A 19848-nucleotide genomic window follows, 5' to 3' on the forward strand; every position below is an offset into this window, starting at 1 on the left:
ACAAAAGTATTACCACGTGTTTAATTTTTTTTTAAAAATGGATTAGTGCAAATATAACTATGAATTTATAGCGATATAGGTTTTGTCTGTTTGTTTTGTTTGTGGGCAGGGCTGGAGTGAGCGCTATGGTGTTAATATGAGTTGCAAAACTCTTATTTATACCAATATATGTGTTATACGTAGTCAGATGCAATGTGCTTACGTATTGTTTTATGTCTGCAAAAAAAAAAAAAAAAAAGTTTTATTGTTTACATTATAGACACTGGCGAGTTATATTTGGGTTATACAAACGTCAGTGTGCTTGTTGATCATAACAAACAGACATGTGGAGAGGACAAACCAAAAGTTGCATTGACTCCAGATGTGCATGCCTCAGATGTAAATAGTAGACTAGTCTGTTGAAAGGATTGACATGTGAATCAATGTAACGTAGCCATTATGTAGTTGGAGTGAAAGTATGACTAGTTGGGGTTCAAATCCTGTGTGTGTGTGTGTGTGTATGTATATATATATATATATATATATATATATATATATGTTTGTTATGTGTGCAAAAGTATGTATGTTCAATGAAAGTGTCATTCATATCATCTAGTGTTTGTTACATATAAATAATAAATGTAATTGTTTTTTAAGTTTGCAATATACACCCTGTGTAGGAATCGAACCCAAGGCATGCTTTCAATGCAGTTTACTATGCAGACGGCCTAGCTTTCATGCCACAAAGTTTGTCCCTCCGTTTTACAACATTAGCATGTAGTACAGAAGTAAAGTTACAATTTTTAACAAGTAACGAGACACACAAGATTTTGTAAACAATGATTATGTATTATCCCGGTTGTACTGCAAGCTTTCATCAGATTTTGCAAACTATCGTAATAAGCTTGATCCGTTCATTTAGTATATTGTAACATTTTCATGTTTAGACAGTAGTACTCAGGGAGACTTTGTTGAATTCTCAAAATGTTTGTTTTATTTGAAACTATAGAGAATTCCTGTCGGGGGCCGGAATTCACAGCACGGCACCATATTCTCTCCGGTTACAGCTCATACGCTGGTTCAGTCGCACCCACAGTTTCTCATTCAAGTTCAGCGCTGGGCTGTCTCCAGTCTCCAGGCACCGGGCACCTCCTTATATAACCTCCTGTCGTTTCCCGCCACTCATCATGAACCAGCACATCCAAGCTCTGCAACCCCCGAAAACAGCAACACACATTCTCCCCACTCATTCACTCACTCCCCCTTCCCATGCTAAGTAACAATGCGACCTGTTCCCCTTACAGTACATGTAACATAAAACAGACAAGACAAACTGAACAGAAAACAAGTCCTGCAACAAAGCAGTTCTGCAGGTCGTTGCAATATATTTTTTAATTTGAAAGTAAATATGTGAAAGCATGATAAACTTTATGTACAAAAATCGTCACTAATATACAATTGAACAAGAACTGTTAAGTATTTTCATTTCATACAGTATTAAATGGCAGTGTTTATATGCCAGTGAAAAAGAAATAAATAAATATCAAGATAGATAAGAACATAAGAACATAAGAAAGTTTACAAACGAGAGGAGGCCATTTGGCCCATCTTGCTCGTTTGGTTGTTAGTAGCTTATTGATCCCAAAATCTCATCAAGCAGCTTCTTGAAGGATCCCAGGGTGTCAGCTTCAACAACATTACTGGGGAGTTGATTCCAGACCCTCACAATTCTGTGTAAAAAAGTGCCTCCTATTTTCTGTTCTGAATGCCCCTTTGTCTAAACTCCATTTGTGACCCCTGGTCCTTGTTTCTTTTTTCAGGCTGAAAAAGTCCCTTGGGTCGACACTGTCAATACCTTTTAGAATTTTGAATGCTTGAATTAGGTCGCCACGTAGTCTTCTTTGTTCAAGACTGAACAGATTCAATTCTTTTAGCCTGTCTGCATATGACATGCCTTTTAAGCCAGGAATAATTCTGGTCGCTCTTCTTTGCTCTCTTTCTAGAGCAGCAATATCTTTTTTATAGCGAGGTGACCAGAACTGCACACAATATTCAAGATGAGGTCTTACTAGTGCATTGTACAGTTTTAACATTACTTCCCTTGATTTAAATTCAACACTTTTCACAATGTATCCGAGCATCTTGTTAGCCTTTTTTATAGCTTCCCCACATTGTCTAGATGAAGACATTTCTGAGTCAACAAAAACTCCTAGGTCTTTTTCATAGATTCCTTCTCCAATTTCAATATCTCCCATATGATATTTATAATGTACATTTTTATTTCCTGCGTGCAGTACCTTACACTTTTCTCTATTAAATGTCATTTGCCATGTGTCTGCCCAGTTCTGAATCTTGTCTAGATCATTTTGAATGACCTTTGCTGCTGCAACAGTGTTTGCCACTCCTCCAACTTTTGTGTCATCTGCAAATTTAACAAGTTTGCTTACTATACCAGAATCTAAATCATTAATGTAGATTAGGAATAGCAGAGGACCTAATACTGATCCCTGTGGTACACCGCTGGTTACTACACTCCATTCTGAGGTTTTTCCTCTAATCAGTACTTTCTCTTTTCAACATGTTAACCACTCCCTAATCCATGTACATGCGTTTCCTTGAATCCCAACTGCGTTCAGTTTGAGAATTAATCTTTTGTGCGGGACTTTGTCAAAAGCTTTCTGGAAATCTAAATAAACCATGTTATATGCTTTGCAACTATCCATTATCGATGTTGCATCCTCAAAAAAATCAAGCAAGTTAGTTAGACACGATCTCCCTTTCCTAAAACCATGTTGACTGTCTCCCAGGACCCTGTTACCATATAGGTAATTTTCCATTTTGGATCTTATTATAGTTTCCATAAGTTTGCATATAATAGAAGTCAGGCTTACTGGTCTGTAGTTACCTGGTTCAGTTTTGTTTCCCTTTTTGTGGATCGGTGTTACGTTTGCAATTTTTCAGTCTGTCGGTACCACCCCTGTGTCAAGAGACTGCTGCATGATCTTGGTTAGCGGTTTGTAAATTACTTCTTTCATTTCTTTGAGTACTACTGGGAGGATCTCATCCAGCCCAGGGGATTTGTTTATTTTAAGAGCTCCTAGTCCCTTTAACACTTCTGCCTCAGTTATGCTAAAGTTATTTAAAACTGGATAGGAACTGGATGACATGTGGGGCATGTTGTCAGTATAATAAAGACAGACATATAGATAAAGAAAGACATGTCTATGTATTGATTTATGTATTCATTTATTTCAGTATTTATTAATGTATCTGTTTTATTTATACCAAATATATAATATAGACTATCCATCAGCATACACAATTCTCAGAAATTAATGTTCCTTTTTGTCCAGTGGGGACCACAACTAGCTTATACTCTCATCAACCAGTATTGAGAGGAACCATACTTCCTTGCGCCAATAGGGACCATAGTGAGAGAATCTCCAAAAAAATCTCCAAATTGTAAAAATAAAAAATAACCCCAGAGAATTCTCAGCTGGTTAACTTCAAAATACTGCTTGTTTTCTTAACTAATCGTGCAGCACTGACAGTATATGTAACACAGCACGATTGCAAATTGAAGGTTATAGTTTCAAATCCCATGCATGCTAGACCTTTATGTTTATATATGTTTGCATGCAAATGTTCCATTTTAAAACAGAAATAAATAATTTAATATAAGTGATGATATAGATGTCACAATAAGTTACTTTTTTGCATGCGATACGTGCAACTAGTCCATTTTAAAATATCAGTAAATTGTTTAATATAAATGATACAGACGTCCCATGCGTTCCCTAGTATATTTCCGTGTTGACAAAACAAGTTAATTGTCATTAAATTCGAATGTCTTGTAATATACATATGTGTGGATCAAAGTGCCTGGAGTCTGTAAAAATCTGCAAAAAAACGAGAGAAAAAGGAGAAGGACATTTTTACCTTACTTTTGGCAACTTATTTCTTTTACTGTATGACAGGTTGTGACAGAGAAAATGAATCCTAGTCAGCAACCTCCCTCCCAACCTGTGAGGGCGCTGTATAACAGGAACAGCGTGCCTTGTACTGGATGGTTCGGCAGTTCATTCCAGGGTCAGTTGGAAGTCAGGATGGGGGGGCGGAGTCACAGTACCAGAAGTCATCACCCTAGTACGTCAAGTGATGTGTCAGTCAAGGCTTGGAGGAGATGTGACAGAGGGGTGTGACTAAGGGTATCTTAGGGGTTATAACGATGCAATCTGTTCATTTGTTATTGTTGCAAATAGACCTGTAAAGGACGGACAAAAAGTATAAACCGTGAGTTGCTGTCGCTGTGAAGCCAGCATCACACCTGGATTACAAATACTGCATCAGACACGATAATTGTGTATTCATTACCAGCACGGGAGCACTGTGAAAGGACATGGAGCCGTGCTGGGACATGGCCTTTGTTTATTATTATTTTCGGGACTGAAACTCTGCGTTATTTAACTGTGTAGTTGCCAGCATTATTATTTAATGGTGCCAAACCGTGCAAACAAAATAAGAGCTGTTTGGACCGTGAACTCTGAACATATCAACTAAGTGTGGGAACAACACATTAAAAGTGAAATGGTGCTTTTGGCTGATTTGCTTTTGCTGCGCCAATACCCTGAAAACACGTAAACTATCTTTGCTGTATATAGCCTCTAGCAGTTCTCGCTGATAACTTGGCACAAGGAACTACCATTCCTCTCAATTTGCAGTCTATTTACACGAATATGGGTTTAGGTGTCTCATCCAAACCTTGGCAGCTTTAAAAATGCAGTTCGGCGTAGAGAAGTTTATGACAACGTTACTCTAGCAGTACTGTTTTTCAGTTTCAGGTTTTGTGCTTGTATCCACCCCATTCAACACCAGAAACATGTCGGTTATATATATTACTGTAAAAGGCTGAATATTGGCAAATCTTATTTACTGGTGAATGTCTGTATTTACCAAACAAAATGGTAAATGTCTGACATAAACATGATAGCGCTTTACTTCGGACATTTATGGTAATACATAATATCTTTTCAGAATGCTTATTTAAGTAAAGGTAAATGAATAATACACACCAGTTATAGTCAGTTCCCTAGAAATGGACTGCCAGATGCTCTCCCTCATTGCTGTGTCTTTACATTTTTTGTGTCCTTTATTGTGTAGCTAGGGATATTTTGATACTGCAAGAATGATCTTTTCTTTTGCCATTGTTTCCTGAAGGTGCACAAGGGAAGCTGTTATTCATTGGTCAGTTCCTTAGCTGCCCGTGACAAAATCGCACCAATCCTATTTTTTTTGCATTGCTTCAAGCAGTGTGAACGGCTCATATCAAAAATATGTGTTTTATTAAGGCTTCAGGAGTCTTGTGTAACTCCCAAGTGCCCCAAGAGTCTACCATGCTGCAATAAGTAAATATATCTTTTCACTGCCTGTCTTTGTGGTGTTTTGTGTCATAGCATAAGTATGATTTTCTGTTGAAAGAAATGGTAAATGTAAAAAGGTCAGCGACTGACAGCTGTAGAAAGGTAATATTTTGCGTAGAAACTTTGTATAAAATGTGTGTTAATACCCCCTCCCCCACCACACTGCCAGCCTTAAAAATATACATCTGCACTACAACACAAAAAATACTTTAATGAAAGACTAATTTTAGAGTTCCTAAAACGACCAATGTGGGGAGCCAGAGCATTCCTTTTCTTTACCTTTCCCAATATACTGCTCACTAATGTGTAAATTAACCCATAGCTCTATTCTCTTATTACCCCCCTTTTAGGCACAGGATTCACTTTAGACACTGAATTATCATTATTACAATACATTATCAGTCATGTTGGAAGCTATTAGCCATAACTACAGTACACTTATTTCGCTAAGAAATGTAGATCTCACACTTAGAATGTCATTAACAAAGAGCGTTCAAAGTTTAAACCACAACAGGGTCCATAAACAGATTCAGTGGGTTAGTGTAAGCTTTTTGTCTGTGTTTGTTTACATTTTATGATTTCTACTATGGTTATAGTGGAAGTGTTCAAGGGCTACCTTTAATCAGGTTGAGTATGTACTTTCTCTTTTTTTAGTTTTTGCTTTGCTCGCGGGCCTGACATAGCAAAGAGGGCGCAAGAAATAAACTCTCAACTTGATTAGAAGGAACTACCGCGTACTTATAAACATACATTGTTATAGGTGGTACATAGGTGGTTTTTAGGAGGCTTAGAGATGCAGTGTTTGGTGCAGTGTGGGAGTGGGTAGATGCCTTTTTTTTTTTTTTTTTTTTTACTAACAACTAGGGTTTTGGAACACCTCATTAAACAGTAAATACTAACCTTGTTATGTTTTATTTGAAATAGTGTTAAGAATATTTATTCTTAGTGTTAATAGTGTTAAGGATATTTATTCTTAGTGTTAATAGTGTTAAGAATATTTATTCTTAGTGTTAATAGTGTTAAGGATATTTATCTTCACAATCAGTAGCTCCTGTTTTGTTTGTCAGGTTTTTACTTACATCTACGTCCAGTATTTTTGTGAGTGCTTTCTGGGGCCACTGGACTGGACATCTAACAATATCTTCTTTTTTTTTTTTGCTAGGCAAATTCAAAATGTTAGCACAGGGATCGACCTCCTTGTCCCCCTCTACCAGGAGATCCGAGGAGCTATGATGACGGGCCACGTTGAGTACCAGATCGTGGTTGTCACCCGATTGGCTGCTTTCAAGTCTGCAAAGCATAAACATGGAGATGTAGTCCAGCTGGTGGTAAGCTACTACTTAATATAAATCTGTGCCTATCTTGTCTTAGAATAACTGTTTAACATGTGTGCGAATACCATATGAGATAAACTGTGTTATTTGTGCTTAGGAAAAAATAGCATGTGTTATGCACACCATAGCAAAAAATGACATGTTGTGTGCATCTGTGGGTTTGTCACAATAGAAGTATGGTTTGCTCCTTAGCCGAGTCTAATTTACTCTTTTCAGTTAAGAAGTACTTTATTTATTTATTTATTTTGTTTTGTAATATACAGCACGAAAAGTGAAATGTTTTTAAAGATTTATCATTTACTTCAAACATGCAAGCCTGATCGAGACCCTTGCAATACAAATAGAAACCATTAAAATGAAAACAGGGAAGTAATAGGGAGTCAATTTGAGAAATATATCAAATCAATTAATGTGTATCTGGAACAGGCAAGTAGTACAGCTCCAAAAGCAGACCACATACTTAACAATCACAGTGAGGCAGAGCAATGAGACTAAGAAATAAATGTCAATATACATAAATGGGGCCTGGGAGAGTAACTTCATCGTACAGGACACAGTTCAGCTGAGCTTCAAATTTTGTGTGTGTGTGTGTTACAGTTCATGTGTATATAGATTAACCAGTAAATGTGTAGATTTACTAGCTCAGCGATCAATATATGAAATAACTAAGAAGGTGATAGTTAGAATACTACAGAATTTGAGTTGAATTCAGAAATAAAGTAACGTCAGGGAGCTTAATGGCAAAAAATAAATAAATAAAAAATGAACCATTAAATTAACTCATTTATTTTGCTTAAACTCCAGCCTAGGATGTTTTTTTTTTATTATTATTAGATTAATATTTCTAAACTTCACTCCATCCATGCTTGTAATAATAATAATAATAATAATAATAATAATGTATTTAGCAGAGACCATGCATTCATGTTTTTTCCTATATACAGACATGATTAGACAGATTTCTGTTTTTTCTAACGATTTTATCCCCCTTGTTGTTCGCTTTTATGTTTTTTTTTATTATTATTTTAAATAAAAATTTATAATAGGGCAAACAAAAGGTATGGTAATAATGGCGTCTTTTCAGCAAAACTCATGCCTCTACTAAATGTGATTTAGTATCATTAAGTTGAACTCCATTTAGAACCTAAGTGCATGCAGCTTTTGTATTTCAGTGAGAATTATACAGTGGCTCTGTCATTTTGCCATCAAAACATTATTTTGTATTGTGAATTGTTGTCAGACAGTGATCATGGGTGGAGGTAAAAGAGATTGTTTACTACCGTCTCCTTAGTTATTTTATACATTGACTGCTGAGCTGGTAAATCTACACACATCTAATCTGTAATCTATAATTTGAATTGCCTGCATGCAGTACCTTACACTTTTCTCTATTAAATGTAATTTGCCATGTGTTTATTTTTGTTTGTTTAGATTTGTTTATTTTAAGAGCTCCTAGTCCCATTACCACTTCTGACTCTGTTATGCTAAAATAATTTAACACTAGAAGGACCGGAGATATACTCCTATCTAGATGCTCCGCAGCAATCTTTCTGACGGCTGTTTTCAAAACACTGTAAATAGTATAACGAAAGGAGAAACAAACAGTCGGATGTAATTTTTTTTTTTTTTAAAGTATGTTACATAAACATATGAACAACCAAAGCATGTTATATACACACACACACACACACACACACATTTATTTTACAAATCAAAACAAGAAAATGTAAACAAATAAACATCTGAACAGACATCGGTTTACAAAATACATATTTATAAAACTGCAATAATAGCAATACATTTTTAACTTTTCAACAGCAGTCGGTTTATTATCAGATGCGCAAAAGCAACTGCACAATGTAGATAAATAAACTTAGAAGAAAACGTTTTACAGAAGTTTTATTTTTATTGCACTTGCCAATCTGACATTGGTGTGTCTTCCGGCTCTTAGCGGGCTTGCCAGCTTCAGCTGTGGGTACACGCTTGGCAGTCTCCCTGTGTTCCAAATGCTTCTTGTGAAGTTCCTGTGCTAACTGTAAAATATATTCTCTCCTTGGTAAATTCTTCTCCGTGCGTTCTTTGTAAAGTACCCAGGAGTTGATGGCTGCTAGGTCCAGTAAATTGTAAAACACCTGAAAAGGCCATCATTGGGAGCTATACTTTGGTGCCATCTGATCCAAAACATCAACTCCATATTTTCTTGCATTGTAAAACTCCACGGTCTCTGGTGTTTATTTTCACTGGTCCCGATGCTAATTGACTGACCAGAGCAACACAGCTGGCAAGCAGGCTGTCAAACTGTCAGTCATTCACTCAGGCAGGGAGTAGAGACTAATTACAGCTAAACACATTGCGGACTGTTAAATAAAAATAATAAAGTAGAATATCGTTCTGTATAATCACAATGCAATTGTTTTCTGTGTGGCCGTCAATGTGACTGCTCCAGGGGCTTTTAGGTATAATGTAATATATCTCTTTATTTCTGCACTCCCACATTTCATGCTTTGTGAGAATATTTAATACATACGGATAGAAAGGTACATGAACGCGCAACCCCATATGTTTTACACGACTGGAGAAAATGACATTTTAAAACCAAAAAACACCAAAATGACTGCCTTGGGGCTTTTAGTGTTAAAACTGGATAGGGACAGGTCGACGTTGGGCCTGTTGCCCATATCATCCTTTGTAAAAACTTGTGAAAAGTAATCGTTTAGTGTATTTGCTATTTTTTTTCTCTTCGTCTATGATTTTGACATTTCTATTTCTTAGACATTTTACCTCTTTGAATGTTCTCTTGCTCTTATATTGGAAAAAACTTTTTGGAATTGGTTTAAGCCCCCTTAGCAATGCTCATTTCTATCTCTGTCTTGGCCTTTCTAACTTCCTTTTTGTTTGCAGTTCCAAGTATTCTTTCTGTGTACTTTGTTCTTGCCTTTGCCATTTTTCTCTGAATTTTTATTTTTTTAATTGATCCATTAAACCATTTTGGCCATTTTGTTTTACTTTTAGATTTGTCTACTTTTGGGAAGTAATTGTTTTGCGCCTCTTGTACTACATTTAAAAAAAAAAAAAAAAAAAAAAAAAAAAAACAGCCATCCCTTTTCTGTGGGTGTTTTCTCTATTCTACTCCAATCTACTTCTGTTAGTCTCTGTTTCATACCTTCATAGTTTGCCTTTCTAAAATTATAAACCTTAGCTTTAGTCATTACTTTTTGGGTTTGAAAAAGCACTTCAAATGAGACCATGTTGTGGTCTGAGTTTGCCAATGGTTCTTTGGTTTTAGTTATTATGTCTTTGTTGGTTGAAAAGACACAATCAAGTCATGCCTCCCCTCTAGTCGGTGCCTTGACAGATTGTGTTAGGAAACAGTCATTTGTCATTTCCACCATTTCAATTTTGTCTGCCTTGCTCCCCACCGGGTTTTTCCCATTTTTTTAAATTTGTGTCCATTATTCTGAACCATATTGAGTCTGTGTTGTTTTATTCTTCCAGATTTAACACCTGGGCTTCAAGACTGTTTTTGATGTATAGCTGTACCCCTCTGCCTATTCTGCCCTGCCTGTCTTTCCTATACAGTGTAGTGGCAAAGTGTCTGCTGATAGTAATCAGGTGCAGAGGTGATGCAGTGCAGGAATAATCACAGGCAGACAATTATAATCCAGTTTAAAAAAAGACGTTTATTTTTTAATCCAGGTCTAGTGATCAAAGAATAAGCCCTGGCAGTACACACCAATGTGTAATGCGCGGAGCTGAAAATAACAATGGATTGCAGTCCAAACAGTAAACACTTTATCCGCCCCACAATACTAGACACGGTCACCAGTCCTGGGTTTGTGCAATAGTGCTCGTGGTAGGTGATAACACATTATTTTCAGTGACTGTAGTGCAGTGTTGATCCAGTATTGTGCTGGCCCAAGGCGATGGCTCCAGATACATGCTTAGCCGTCTAGCGATATACAAACACAGACTAACTAAACAGACACGAATAAACAAACAAAACACTCACAAACATTTTTACTATGCTTTCTCTGTGTCTCTCACGGTCCTTCCAGTTTATAACCCTAAACCAAGCGAAGGAAAAGATTTACGATTCTCCGTCCCCTTTATGCTGTAACGCATGACCCCTTGGTAAACGAGTGCAGCTGTCTCTATTGTCTGCAGCTGCTACGTCGTTTCCCTTCTGGGTCAATACGTTCTTGCAACGGAGTCTCGCCTTCTTCCAGGCTGACCGACTTCCCGGCCCAGGGAAAGAACTGTCAAGCCAGCCCGTCCAAAGACTTCCCCTTTCGTTACTTAGCGCCCTCACAGGTCGGGAGGGCAATTTACAACCCCACAATACCCACTAATATTATATACGTTTTGTTTCTGAGAATTTACATAATTTACATAAATACATTTAATAGCCGTCTAACTTGAGTTGTTGTACTTGTTTTGATGTAGAATCTCTTCTGTTTTTTTGTTGATTTCTCCCCCCTTCCTTTCTAGTTTAAATGCTTCTGAACCTCTTTGAGGATCCTTTACCCGAAAGGTTATTGAAAGATATAACTAAAGTAGAGATTCAGCTTTATAATAAAACAACAAAATATTACATTGCATGCATAAAATGAAAAATAACATTGTTTGGAGAACATGTACACATTAACAGTTATTGTGAGCAAGTGAAGTATATTAAGGGAGATTACTGTAAAGCCATAAATATTTGGCGACTCATACACATAAAAACTATTTTGCTCCAGAAATGTTGGCGACCTGTTGCAATATACAAAGTATGTATTGTTAGTGGAATTTGATATTCGTACCAGAGGTGTTTGTGTTTTTTTTTTTTTTCAGACTCAAAAAACACTTAATTGTATATATTTCTGGCTTTACGTTATTTTTCAACTTTAGGTGGTTGAATGTCTTGTTACAGTTTGTGTCACAAGAGATCACTGTTTCCGTCATGATGCCATTATACCAGAGGTGGTTAAAGTTGGCTATACGTTAACAACCTTCTTAAATATGAACGTACATATTTTTTATAGGTGTTTGATTGCTGTATTGTTTAATAGTTGTGGGACTGATTTATGTAATTTTATGAACTTTATTTGTACCATCAGGCTTGGGCAACTCCAGTCATGAAGGGCCATTTTACTCCAGGTTGACATGGGTCAATGTTTAATTAGTTCAATTAAACAATTAACAATTGTAACAAATACCTATTTTGGAAGTACAAGAGTTGCCCATCCTTGCATTGCATCATAATGAAAGCTGTATTTAGAAATTAATGAACATGTTGCACTTTTTGCCACATGAGGTCACTGTTGCCTAAAAGATGCATATGTAAAACTAATATTTTTAGAAAAGGAGTAATTTTATAGACCAGTCATTTTTAATTAGCAGGTCTCATGCTCATCCGGTCTGCGACCCTAGTATTGGATTCTGAATTATATTTTAACATGATGTTGCTACAGATCACGTCTGGTAAAGGCTTCTGAGTATTCTAATTGATTTGAATTGTAGTGTGTACAGATTAACATTGCCTGATAGTCTTTACTCTTCCAGGGTGTATGTAAACTTTTTGGTTTTTAATATTAAATCATCCAGCAAGTGCAATGTTAAATACCCCCCAATAAATAAATAAATAAATAAATAAATAAATAACCACTTAGAAATACTAAACATCTTGAAATTTAAATTGGAATTAGGCTGTATCATAAGATTGTTTAGTCAAATGAAATAGATAATTTGTTTCAGTTCTGCATTATTTGCTTGACCAATTTTTTTTATCTTAATTTATTTTTGTATTGTATTCACAAATGTTAAGTTTTAATCTAATACTCAGTAAACAGCACAGTTGGGTTCCACTCCATTATTCTTCTTTCTTTATACTAGTATTCTTTTAAATGTGGTGCAGGGAATTGAAACAAACAGATGGTTATTCAAAATGTATTGTTGCATCGTGTCCGGTGTGTAGAGGCCTTTACACTATCAGTGCACTAGAGTGGCCATTTTGAAAAGAGCTTTGAAACACACTTTAAAGTTAAGTGTAAAAAGTTGCCAGGATGTTGACAATGAAGATGAAAATTACAAGTACGTTATTTAAACAGTTGTAGCAAAACGTGGGGACATGTAATGTTGTATTTGTCGGAAGCATACTTATACATGTTTCCATGAACCGCATAACCGGGGTACGTGCTCGAGTTGCCCCCCCACCCCACCCCCATTTCCATGTTATTAAATTACTCAAGTTGGCTCCCAATTCGGGCAAGAGTCCGAATTATCAGGTCCGATTTCACTCCTCGAGTAGGCCTGAATTCTAAAGTTTCAGTTCGGGCTGGGAGGAAATTACATCAGTAAATGTCAATCGAAAATGTTGTAGGGGGTGGGAACATACGGTATAACGGGACATTTTGACTACTGAGTTCGGCATATTTCCCACCTTGTGTGATATTGATGGTTTTTGAATTGGCACTTTCACAAAAAAAAGTACAACCCAGTTTTGCCGTCATGCTTTTAATTCCAAAAAGATTCAATTAAATCTTTACTTAATGAAATCTGTCTGCTAAAACATTGTCTCATTTACAGTAACTCTGTATAGCATCTGCCACTGCAGCAACTTGGAGAACAACAAAGGTCTTCTTTAGAGTATTTATCCTTCTTATATGCCCCTTAATTTTAAGGTAAATAGTAAACGTATAATAAGCATTTGCTGTCTTTAAAACTTACCTATGCTTCACAATATAACACAGTGGAGTGATCACTATCATGTAGTAATTTTAGGACAGATTGCCACCTCTGAAAACTTTAACAATGAAGCCAAATCGAAAATGCTTTATTTTATTTCAGATTAATTTCAAACTGGTTAATAGACCAGCAAGCACTCGTAAAATCAGCTAAGTTTTATATGGTGCAGAACAGGGTTTTCTAACAAGTCTGGCATAAACAATTTTGGCTGTTACTTAAACCTTTAAAAAAAACACAAAAATTATTCATCAGACAAAAGGCCTTTTTATGCACATTGCAGAACTACTAGGCTATCATTATTTTTTACCAGCTCTTTCATATTTTGAGATTAAATGGTTCATCGTTTTTTCCAAAATTAAAAACAAAAAAGTTGAAATAAACTCTGTTCTCATGTTAAACAACTTACAACCTGACATGACATAATTTGTATGTGTTATATGTTTTTCATAGTTTAGTATTGAAAGGGTCAGTATACATGCCTTTGACTTGGAAAATCAAATAATCTTTAAGTAAAGAAAGAGGGAACAATATAGAACACCATGGGGATGTTGTCACTTTTCCAGTTTGTCACTCTATGTCGCTTCTGGTCTCTGTGGTCATGTCGCTGTGAAAGTATCTCTCTGTTTACATTAGGTAATAATGGAAGAATAAAATATCTGTTTTAATACAACAGTCATGATGCATTGAAGTAAGCACTTAAATATCTTTCTTTGAGAGTTTTTTTTTAGTAAGTCATTCACCCCCTTTGTTTTATAGGTTTCCAAAAAGTTCAGTGAAATTGATGAGTTCTACCACCGGCTGGCAGGTCAATACCCAAAGGTATCCCTCCCGCCCATGCCCAGGAAAACCCTGTTTGTGAGCGAGACAGACATAAGGGAGCGAAGAACAGCCTTTGACGAGATTGTGAGGTTTATCGCCAAGGATCAAACACTTGCTACAAGTTCTGAGTTACTTGAGTTTTTAGGTAGGTAAAGAACAACTTGGTTACAGGGTTGGAAATAAGACTCCTATTGCCTAGCACTTTGATCCATTCCTGGTTTTACTGTGAGTTTAATAAGATACACCTGAGCTGGTTAAACATACACTGGATAATCAGGCTCATACAGTAGGAACCTGGAATGGGTGAAATTGCTATGTAGTAGCAGTCTTTATTTCCATCCCTGTTAGTTGCAGGATATAGCAGTTAACAGTAAAATATTATATTATTTCTGGTTTTTTGGCATTATCTCAAGACAGCTGATTCACAATTTCAAATATCTGTTTCACAAAGAATGGTATTTGACACATCAGTGTGACGATATATGAAGGAATAAATACAGGGACCTCAAAAATAACCACTCGGGTTTGAAAATGCTGTTTAAACCGTTTAATGGTGAAAAGATTGTAGTCATCACAAACCACACTGACAACCAATCAAACTGCCACAATGCAACCACCACATCCCAGACAATCTGGGGACTCTGCTGTCTGTTCACAGCCACTACACACTTCAACAACCAGCAGAAATGAAAAAGTTAAACATAAACTAAACTCAACTGTATGTCATAATTAAACACAACATCACTGGTATTTATGTTTTACGCATTTACTCGATGTGACGTTTCATTTTTGACCTTTTTTTTTCTCCTGTTGCTGTACCTTGATTGAGACCAGACTTTTTTGCTCGCTATTACGCAATGTTTAATAAAACACAACCTTACTTACACAGTGCTTGTTAACAAGTAAGCTTATTTTTTAATAAAAAAAGCATAATAGTCACAGCCAGTGTCCTGTTACTTTAAAGGCACGCACTGTACCTGAACTCGTAAGGCAATTAAAGTATTGTTGCTTATATTCTCCCTGTCGTTCTGCGCACTGTCAGCCCTTGTTAAAGATATAAAATAATGTATCTGATCCCAAGCAAGTGCAAAACTTGCCCCAATATTTAAAGTAAAAAAATATAAATATTTTAAAACTAGCAAGAAATAATTTAGTTGCAGTGCAAACAGTTACATTATTGTTTTAAGTCATTTTATTATGGGAAAACTTTAACTCGGCTGCCCTATAACTCAGGGCACCATATTTAGAAGCAAGCACAAAGACAAAGACACCATTTCCTAGGAATACAACCATTTTAATGGTATAAAACAAAACAACTCTTGACTGGTCCTTCCTGCAACTAAGTTTATACTGTTAAATATATACTGTTGAAATTGTTTTATGAACTCTTTTCTTTTTAATATATAGCAAACCAAATGCTTCTGACATGGCAAGTACTTGCTTTTCCTTGTTTAACACTTTCCTTTGATAAACTGCATGTGGGAATTCTAGGTGCAGCAATGTGCAGAGATGCCATTGGTATTGTTGTGCCATTTGGTGCAGCTTGCATGTATTTGTAATTAGTGCATGCTCAGTAAGTACATGTTGAACGTTTTATGCTGAAATACCTGCCCAATTTTGTAGGCTTGCAGTTACTAAAACCATAACTTCACAACAGCAAGGTTTGCTTGGTTTCTTAGCGATTCTTAATTGTACTTTATATACCGTGCCAAAAATATTCATACCCTTCCTTTGGTGTCCCATTTATGTGAAATTACAAAATGATGCATACACATTTTTTTAAACTTAATCTTACTCAAACTGAAGACTTCTAAGGGTAAGATAGGTTACAGTAAATGTCAGCAAAAACTTAAGAGAAAAAAATGAAATTTGTTGACTGCAGAAGTATTCAGACCCGTCATCTCAATATTTGGTGGAAGCACCTTTGGCAGCAATTACAGCCGCAAGTCTTTTTGGGTAAGTCTCTACCAACTTTGCACACCGGCCTGGTGCAATTTGTCCCCATTCTTCTTGGCACATTTGCTCAAGCTCTCTCAGGTTACTTGGGGATCGCTTATGGACAGCAGTTTTCAAATCTTTCGACAGATTCACAATAGGATTAAAGTCAGGACGTTGACTGTGCCACTCAATGACATTCACTTTCTTATTCTTAAGCCACTCCAGTGAAGCTTTGGCCTTGTCCTTTAGATTATTGTCTTGCTGAAAGGTGAATTTTTGCCCCAGTTTTAAGTCTTTAGCAGACTGTAACAGGTTTTCCTCTAATATTTGTCTGTACTTTGCCCCATCCATTTTTCCTTCAATCCTAACAAGCTTTCCAGTCCCTGCTGAGGAGAAGCATCCCCATAGCATGATGCTGCCTCCACCTTGCTTGACTGTAGGGATGATGTTGACTGGGAGATGTGCTGTGTTGGGTCTACGCCAAACATAACGCTTGACATTTAGACCAATAAGTTCCAATTTGGTCTAGTCAGACGACAACACCTTTTGCCATGTTTTTGAAGGATCACTCAGGTGCTTTGTTGTAAACTCCATGTGGGCTTTGAGATGGATTATTTTTAGTAATGGCTTCCTTCTTGCCAATCTGTCATACAGACGACTTTTGTGAAGTGTTCTGGATATTGTTGACTGTTGCACATTTTCTCCCATCTCAGCCATTGAACTCTGTAGCTCTTTCAAAGTTGTCGTTGACCTCACAATGGTATCCCTCACTAGTTTCCTCCTTGCCCGGCTGCTCAATTTGGAGGGATGACCTGATCTAGGCAGTGCCTCGGTGGTACAGTGCACCTTCCATATCTTGATGATTGAGTAGACTGTGCTCACAGGGATATTCAGACTTTGATATTTTTTGTACCCTTCTCTTGATCTGTGATTTTCAAATACTTTATCCCTGACTTGCTTTGAAAGCTCCTTGGTCTTCATGGTTGAGTCTTTGCTTGAAATTCACTACTTGATCAAGGAACCTCACAGAGACAGGTGTTTTTATTCTGAAATCATGAGAACCATTAATATTGCACTCAGACAGAGGCCATTCAACTATGTGTGTGGCTCGTTAAGGTCATTTTGTGCACCTGAATTAATTTAGGTTTGCCACAGCAAAGGATTTGAATACTTACACAATCATGACTTTTCCATTTTTATTTCATATTAATTGTCTATTTACTTCTTTCTTTTTGTCTTTGCTTTGAATGTGTGGACTAGGTTGTGTATATAACACATATTAATTCCTACTTCAAAGTGTCATGACTGCAAGCTTTAAAGCAACAAAATGTGAAAACTGTGAGAGGGTCTGAATACTTTTGCAAGGCACTGTGTATGTGTGTATGTGTATATATACTGTGTGTGTATGTGTGTATATATATATATATATACTGTAAATATAAATTTGCCTCTCAACGCTCGGCAGTTAGTGTCAGACTCCTTAAATTAAGTTTGAAAATTGTCAAAATGGTCCTGGAAAAGTCCTTGAATTTTGTATCAGAAAAACTGTATGAACCCGGTATTTATCAATTCATTTTAATTATTATATTAATTATGATTTTTGCAGCTGAGATTTTATAAAATTAATATTATGTGAAATGGGCATGAAAGTAAAAGGTCCAAGTACCATTGCAAAAACTTGGTAACTAGTCTCATGTGAGATTTATCAGGTGGATCCATCTGGTAAAATGAAGTTGTAAGAAGTTATTTCTTTATCTACAAAGTCAAGTTCAAATTTGCTTCTGAAAGTGGTTTGAAATGGCTCAAATGATTGGTTTTGCCCCAGGAGTTTCAGCCAAAGTTATCATTGGCCACTTTCACCCATGTGAGTGTTTGAGTTATGGATAAGCTACCTGGATTGTGCATCAGGGTCACAAGATCCACATGACTTGACACATGAAGAAATAATAATATCTGACAGGTTTTTTTTTCTCTCTCTTTGTAGGTGCAAAGACTACAGATGTTGCTGACTTCAAGACGAAAAATGTACCAGAGGAGAAGGAGGAGGAGGGTGACTTCCGTAAGGAAGATGTCTTTGCCAGTGAGGATGCCCTGTGGTTCAGGCCGTCAAGTCCTCCAAAACCAGTAGACGACCAGGAGATGGAGGAAAGCATTGATCCGCTGGGCATTATCAGGTCAGAGATTTTGATTCTTTTTGCTCTAAAAAATTACACTGCATCTGCAATGGCAGCTTAAACTGTCACCTGTTTTATAAATGTCTTTCCAAGTCATTGCAGGTAAATGTTTTTTTTTTTTCTGGTTACATCAGGTAAATATGTATTTACATAAATAAATACAGCAACTGAGATTAAGTTCAGTGAACTTGTTCATGGGCATGTGCCATTGTCATGTAAAACTGTATACTAAATATGATTCAATCAGACATTTCAGATCATACTGTATTCAGATTTTTTTCCTCTGCTTACCAATTTCTGAATCTCATTTCTCTTCTCGGGACTGACTCATTGAAATGTGTTAGTATGGCGATAATTCAGAAGCAGGAATTCTTACGTTGGATGTTTGACACTATCACCAGAGAATTTGTTTTTCATCACTCATCTGTTACAGTACTCTGTGCCTGCTTAGCTGTGAATTCAGTACAACAGAGTGATAATTATACCGAAGAGAAGGCAGGCTTGGCACACTTTCACTGTCTATACTGGCATGTCATGCTCTAGACAGAATATAATTAGATGATATAAGCATGTACAGGAGCTGTACACCTGTTTTAGGGTAGGTGGGTGTACTTGCGAAAGGAGGTGTGTGAGAATGTGTGGCAAAAATGGCAATTTTATTTGACATTATTAATCTTTTCTCTCTGACTTAAGAATGTATCAGGTAAAACTTTAGGAAACTAAGAGAAGTAGACTAAAGTTTAGTCTAATTACTTCTGTGTAATAATTAAGAATTCATGGTGGTAGTTTTGTATCAGTTGGGGAGTGGTAGACCTTCCTGTGAGAGCTATGTGAACAGTATCCATCCTTATGATTAGTCTGTTAATAGTGGGTGATCAGGAGTGGGGTAGCTGTGCAGATGCACTAAAAGGTGTTTTTTTTTTTATTTTTATTATTATTATTATTTATTTTTTTTACAAAATTTCATTTGTAAGAGAAAGGGAAGAAAGAAAATGGAAATTGTGAAAAGGAGAAATTAGATTGGGTAGTGAGAAAGTAAAGCTAGTAAAAAGTATTGACACTCCGGCACTCCCTGTGAAATGGTTTTGTATGTTATGAACAGTTAAAAAAATATACTTTAAAATGTGTTTAAATTGTGTTTTCCGTTTTTGAATATAGCATTGTATTGTTTTTCCTAAATCAATCAGGAAATGTTGTTTTGAAGAGTTCTTTACTGATTATTTAGTCTGCCAGGACACTAGACAATCCTTTTTTAGTTTGGAAAAATATCTTTCAGTAGCAGGGAGCTTTTTCCCCCTTGTTTGTGACTGAAGCCCAGAATAACATGCAAGATGATGGACCTTGCCAAGCCAAACTGAGCTGCTTGAAAAAACAAGTGACTATTTGTGTGAGTTCCACAGGATGTTTGAACTGTGTGATAATTATAAGAAACAATGGGGGTGATTATACAAAGTCCAC

At 36.4% G+C, this 19848-nt stretch overlaps 1 protein-coding gene across 1 annotated transcript in view; it reads left to right on the top strand.

Moving 5' to 3' along the window:
• hs1bp3 (HCLS1 binding protein 3) overlaps window positions 1-19848 on the top strand; it is a 44722-nt gene that overhangs the window by 682 nt on the left and 24192 nt on the right. The window contains exons 2-4 of the mRNA XM_041253392.1: window positions 6562-6727; window positions 14216-14423; window positions 18201-18390. Of these exons, the coding sequence (XP_041109326.1) occupies window positions 6562-6727; window positions 14216-14423; window positions 18201-18390 (564 nt within the window). The remainder of the gene's footprint in view (window positions 1-6561; window positions 6728-14215; window positions 14424-18200; window positions 18391-19848) is intronic.

The sequence above is a fragment of the Polyodon spathula genome, chromosome 6, assembly GCF_017654505.1.
Source record: "Polyodon spathula isolate WHYD16114869_AA chromosome 6, ASM1765450v1, whole genome shotgun sequence".
Classification (NCBI taxonomy): Eukaryota; Metazoa; Chordata; class Actinopteri; order Acipenseriformes; family Polyodontidae; genus Polyodon; species Polyodon spathula.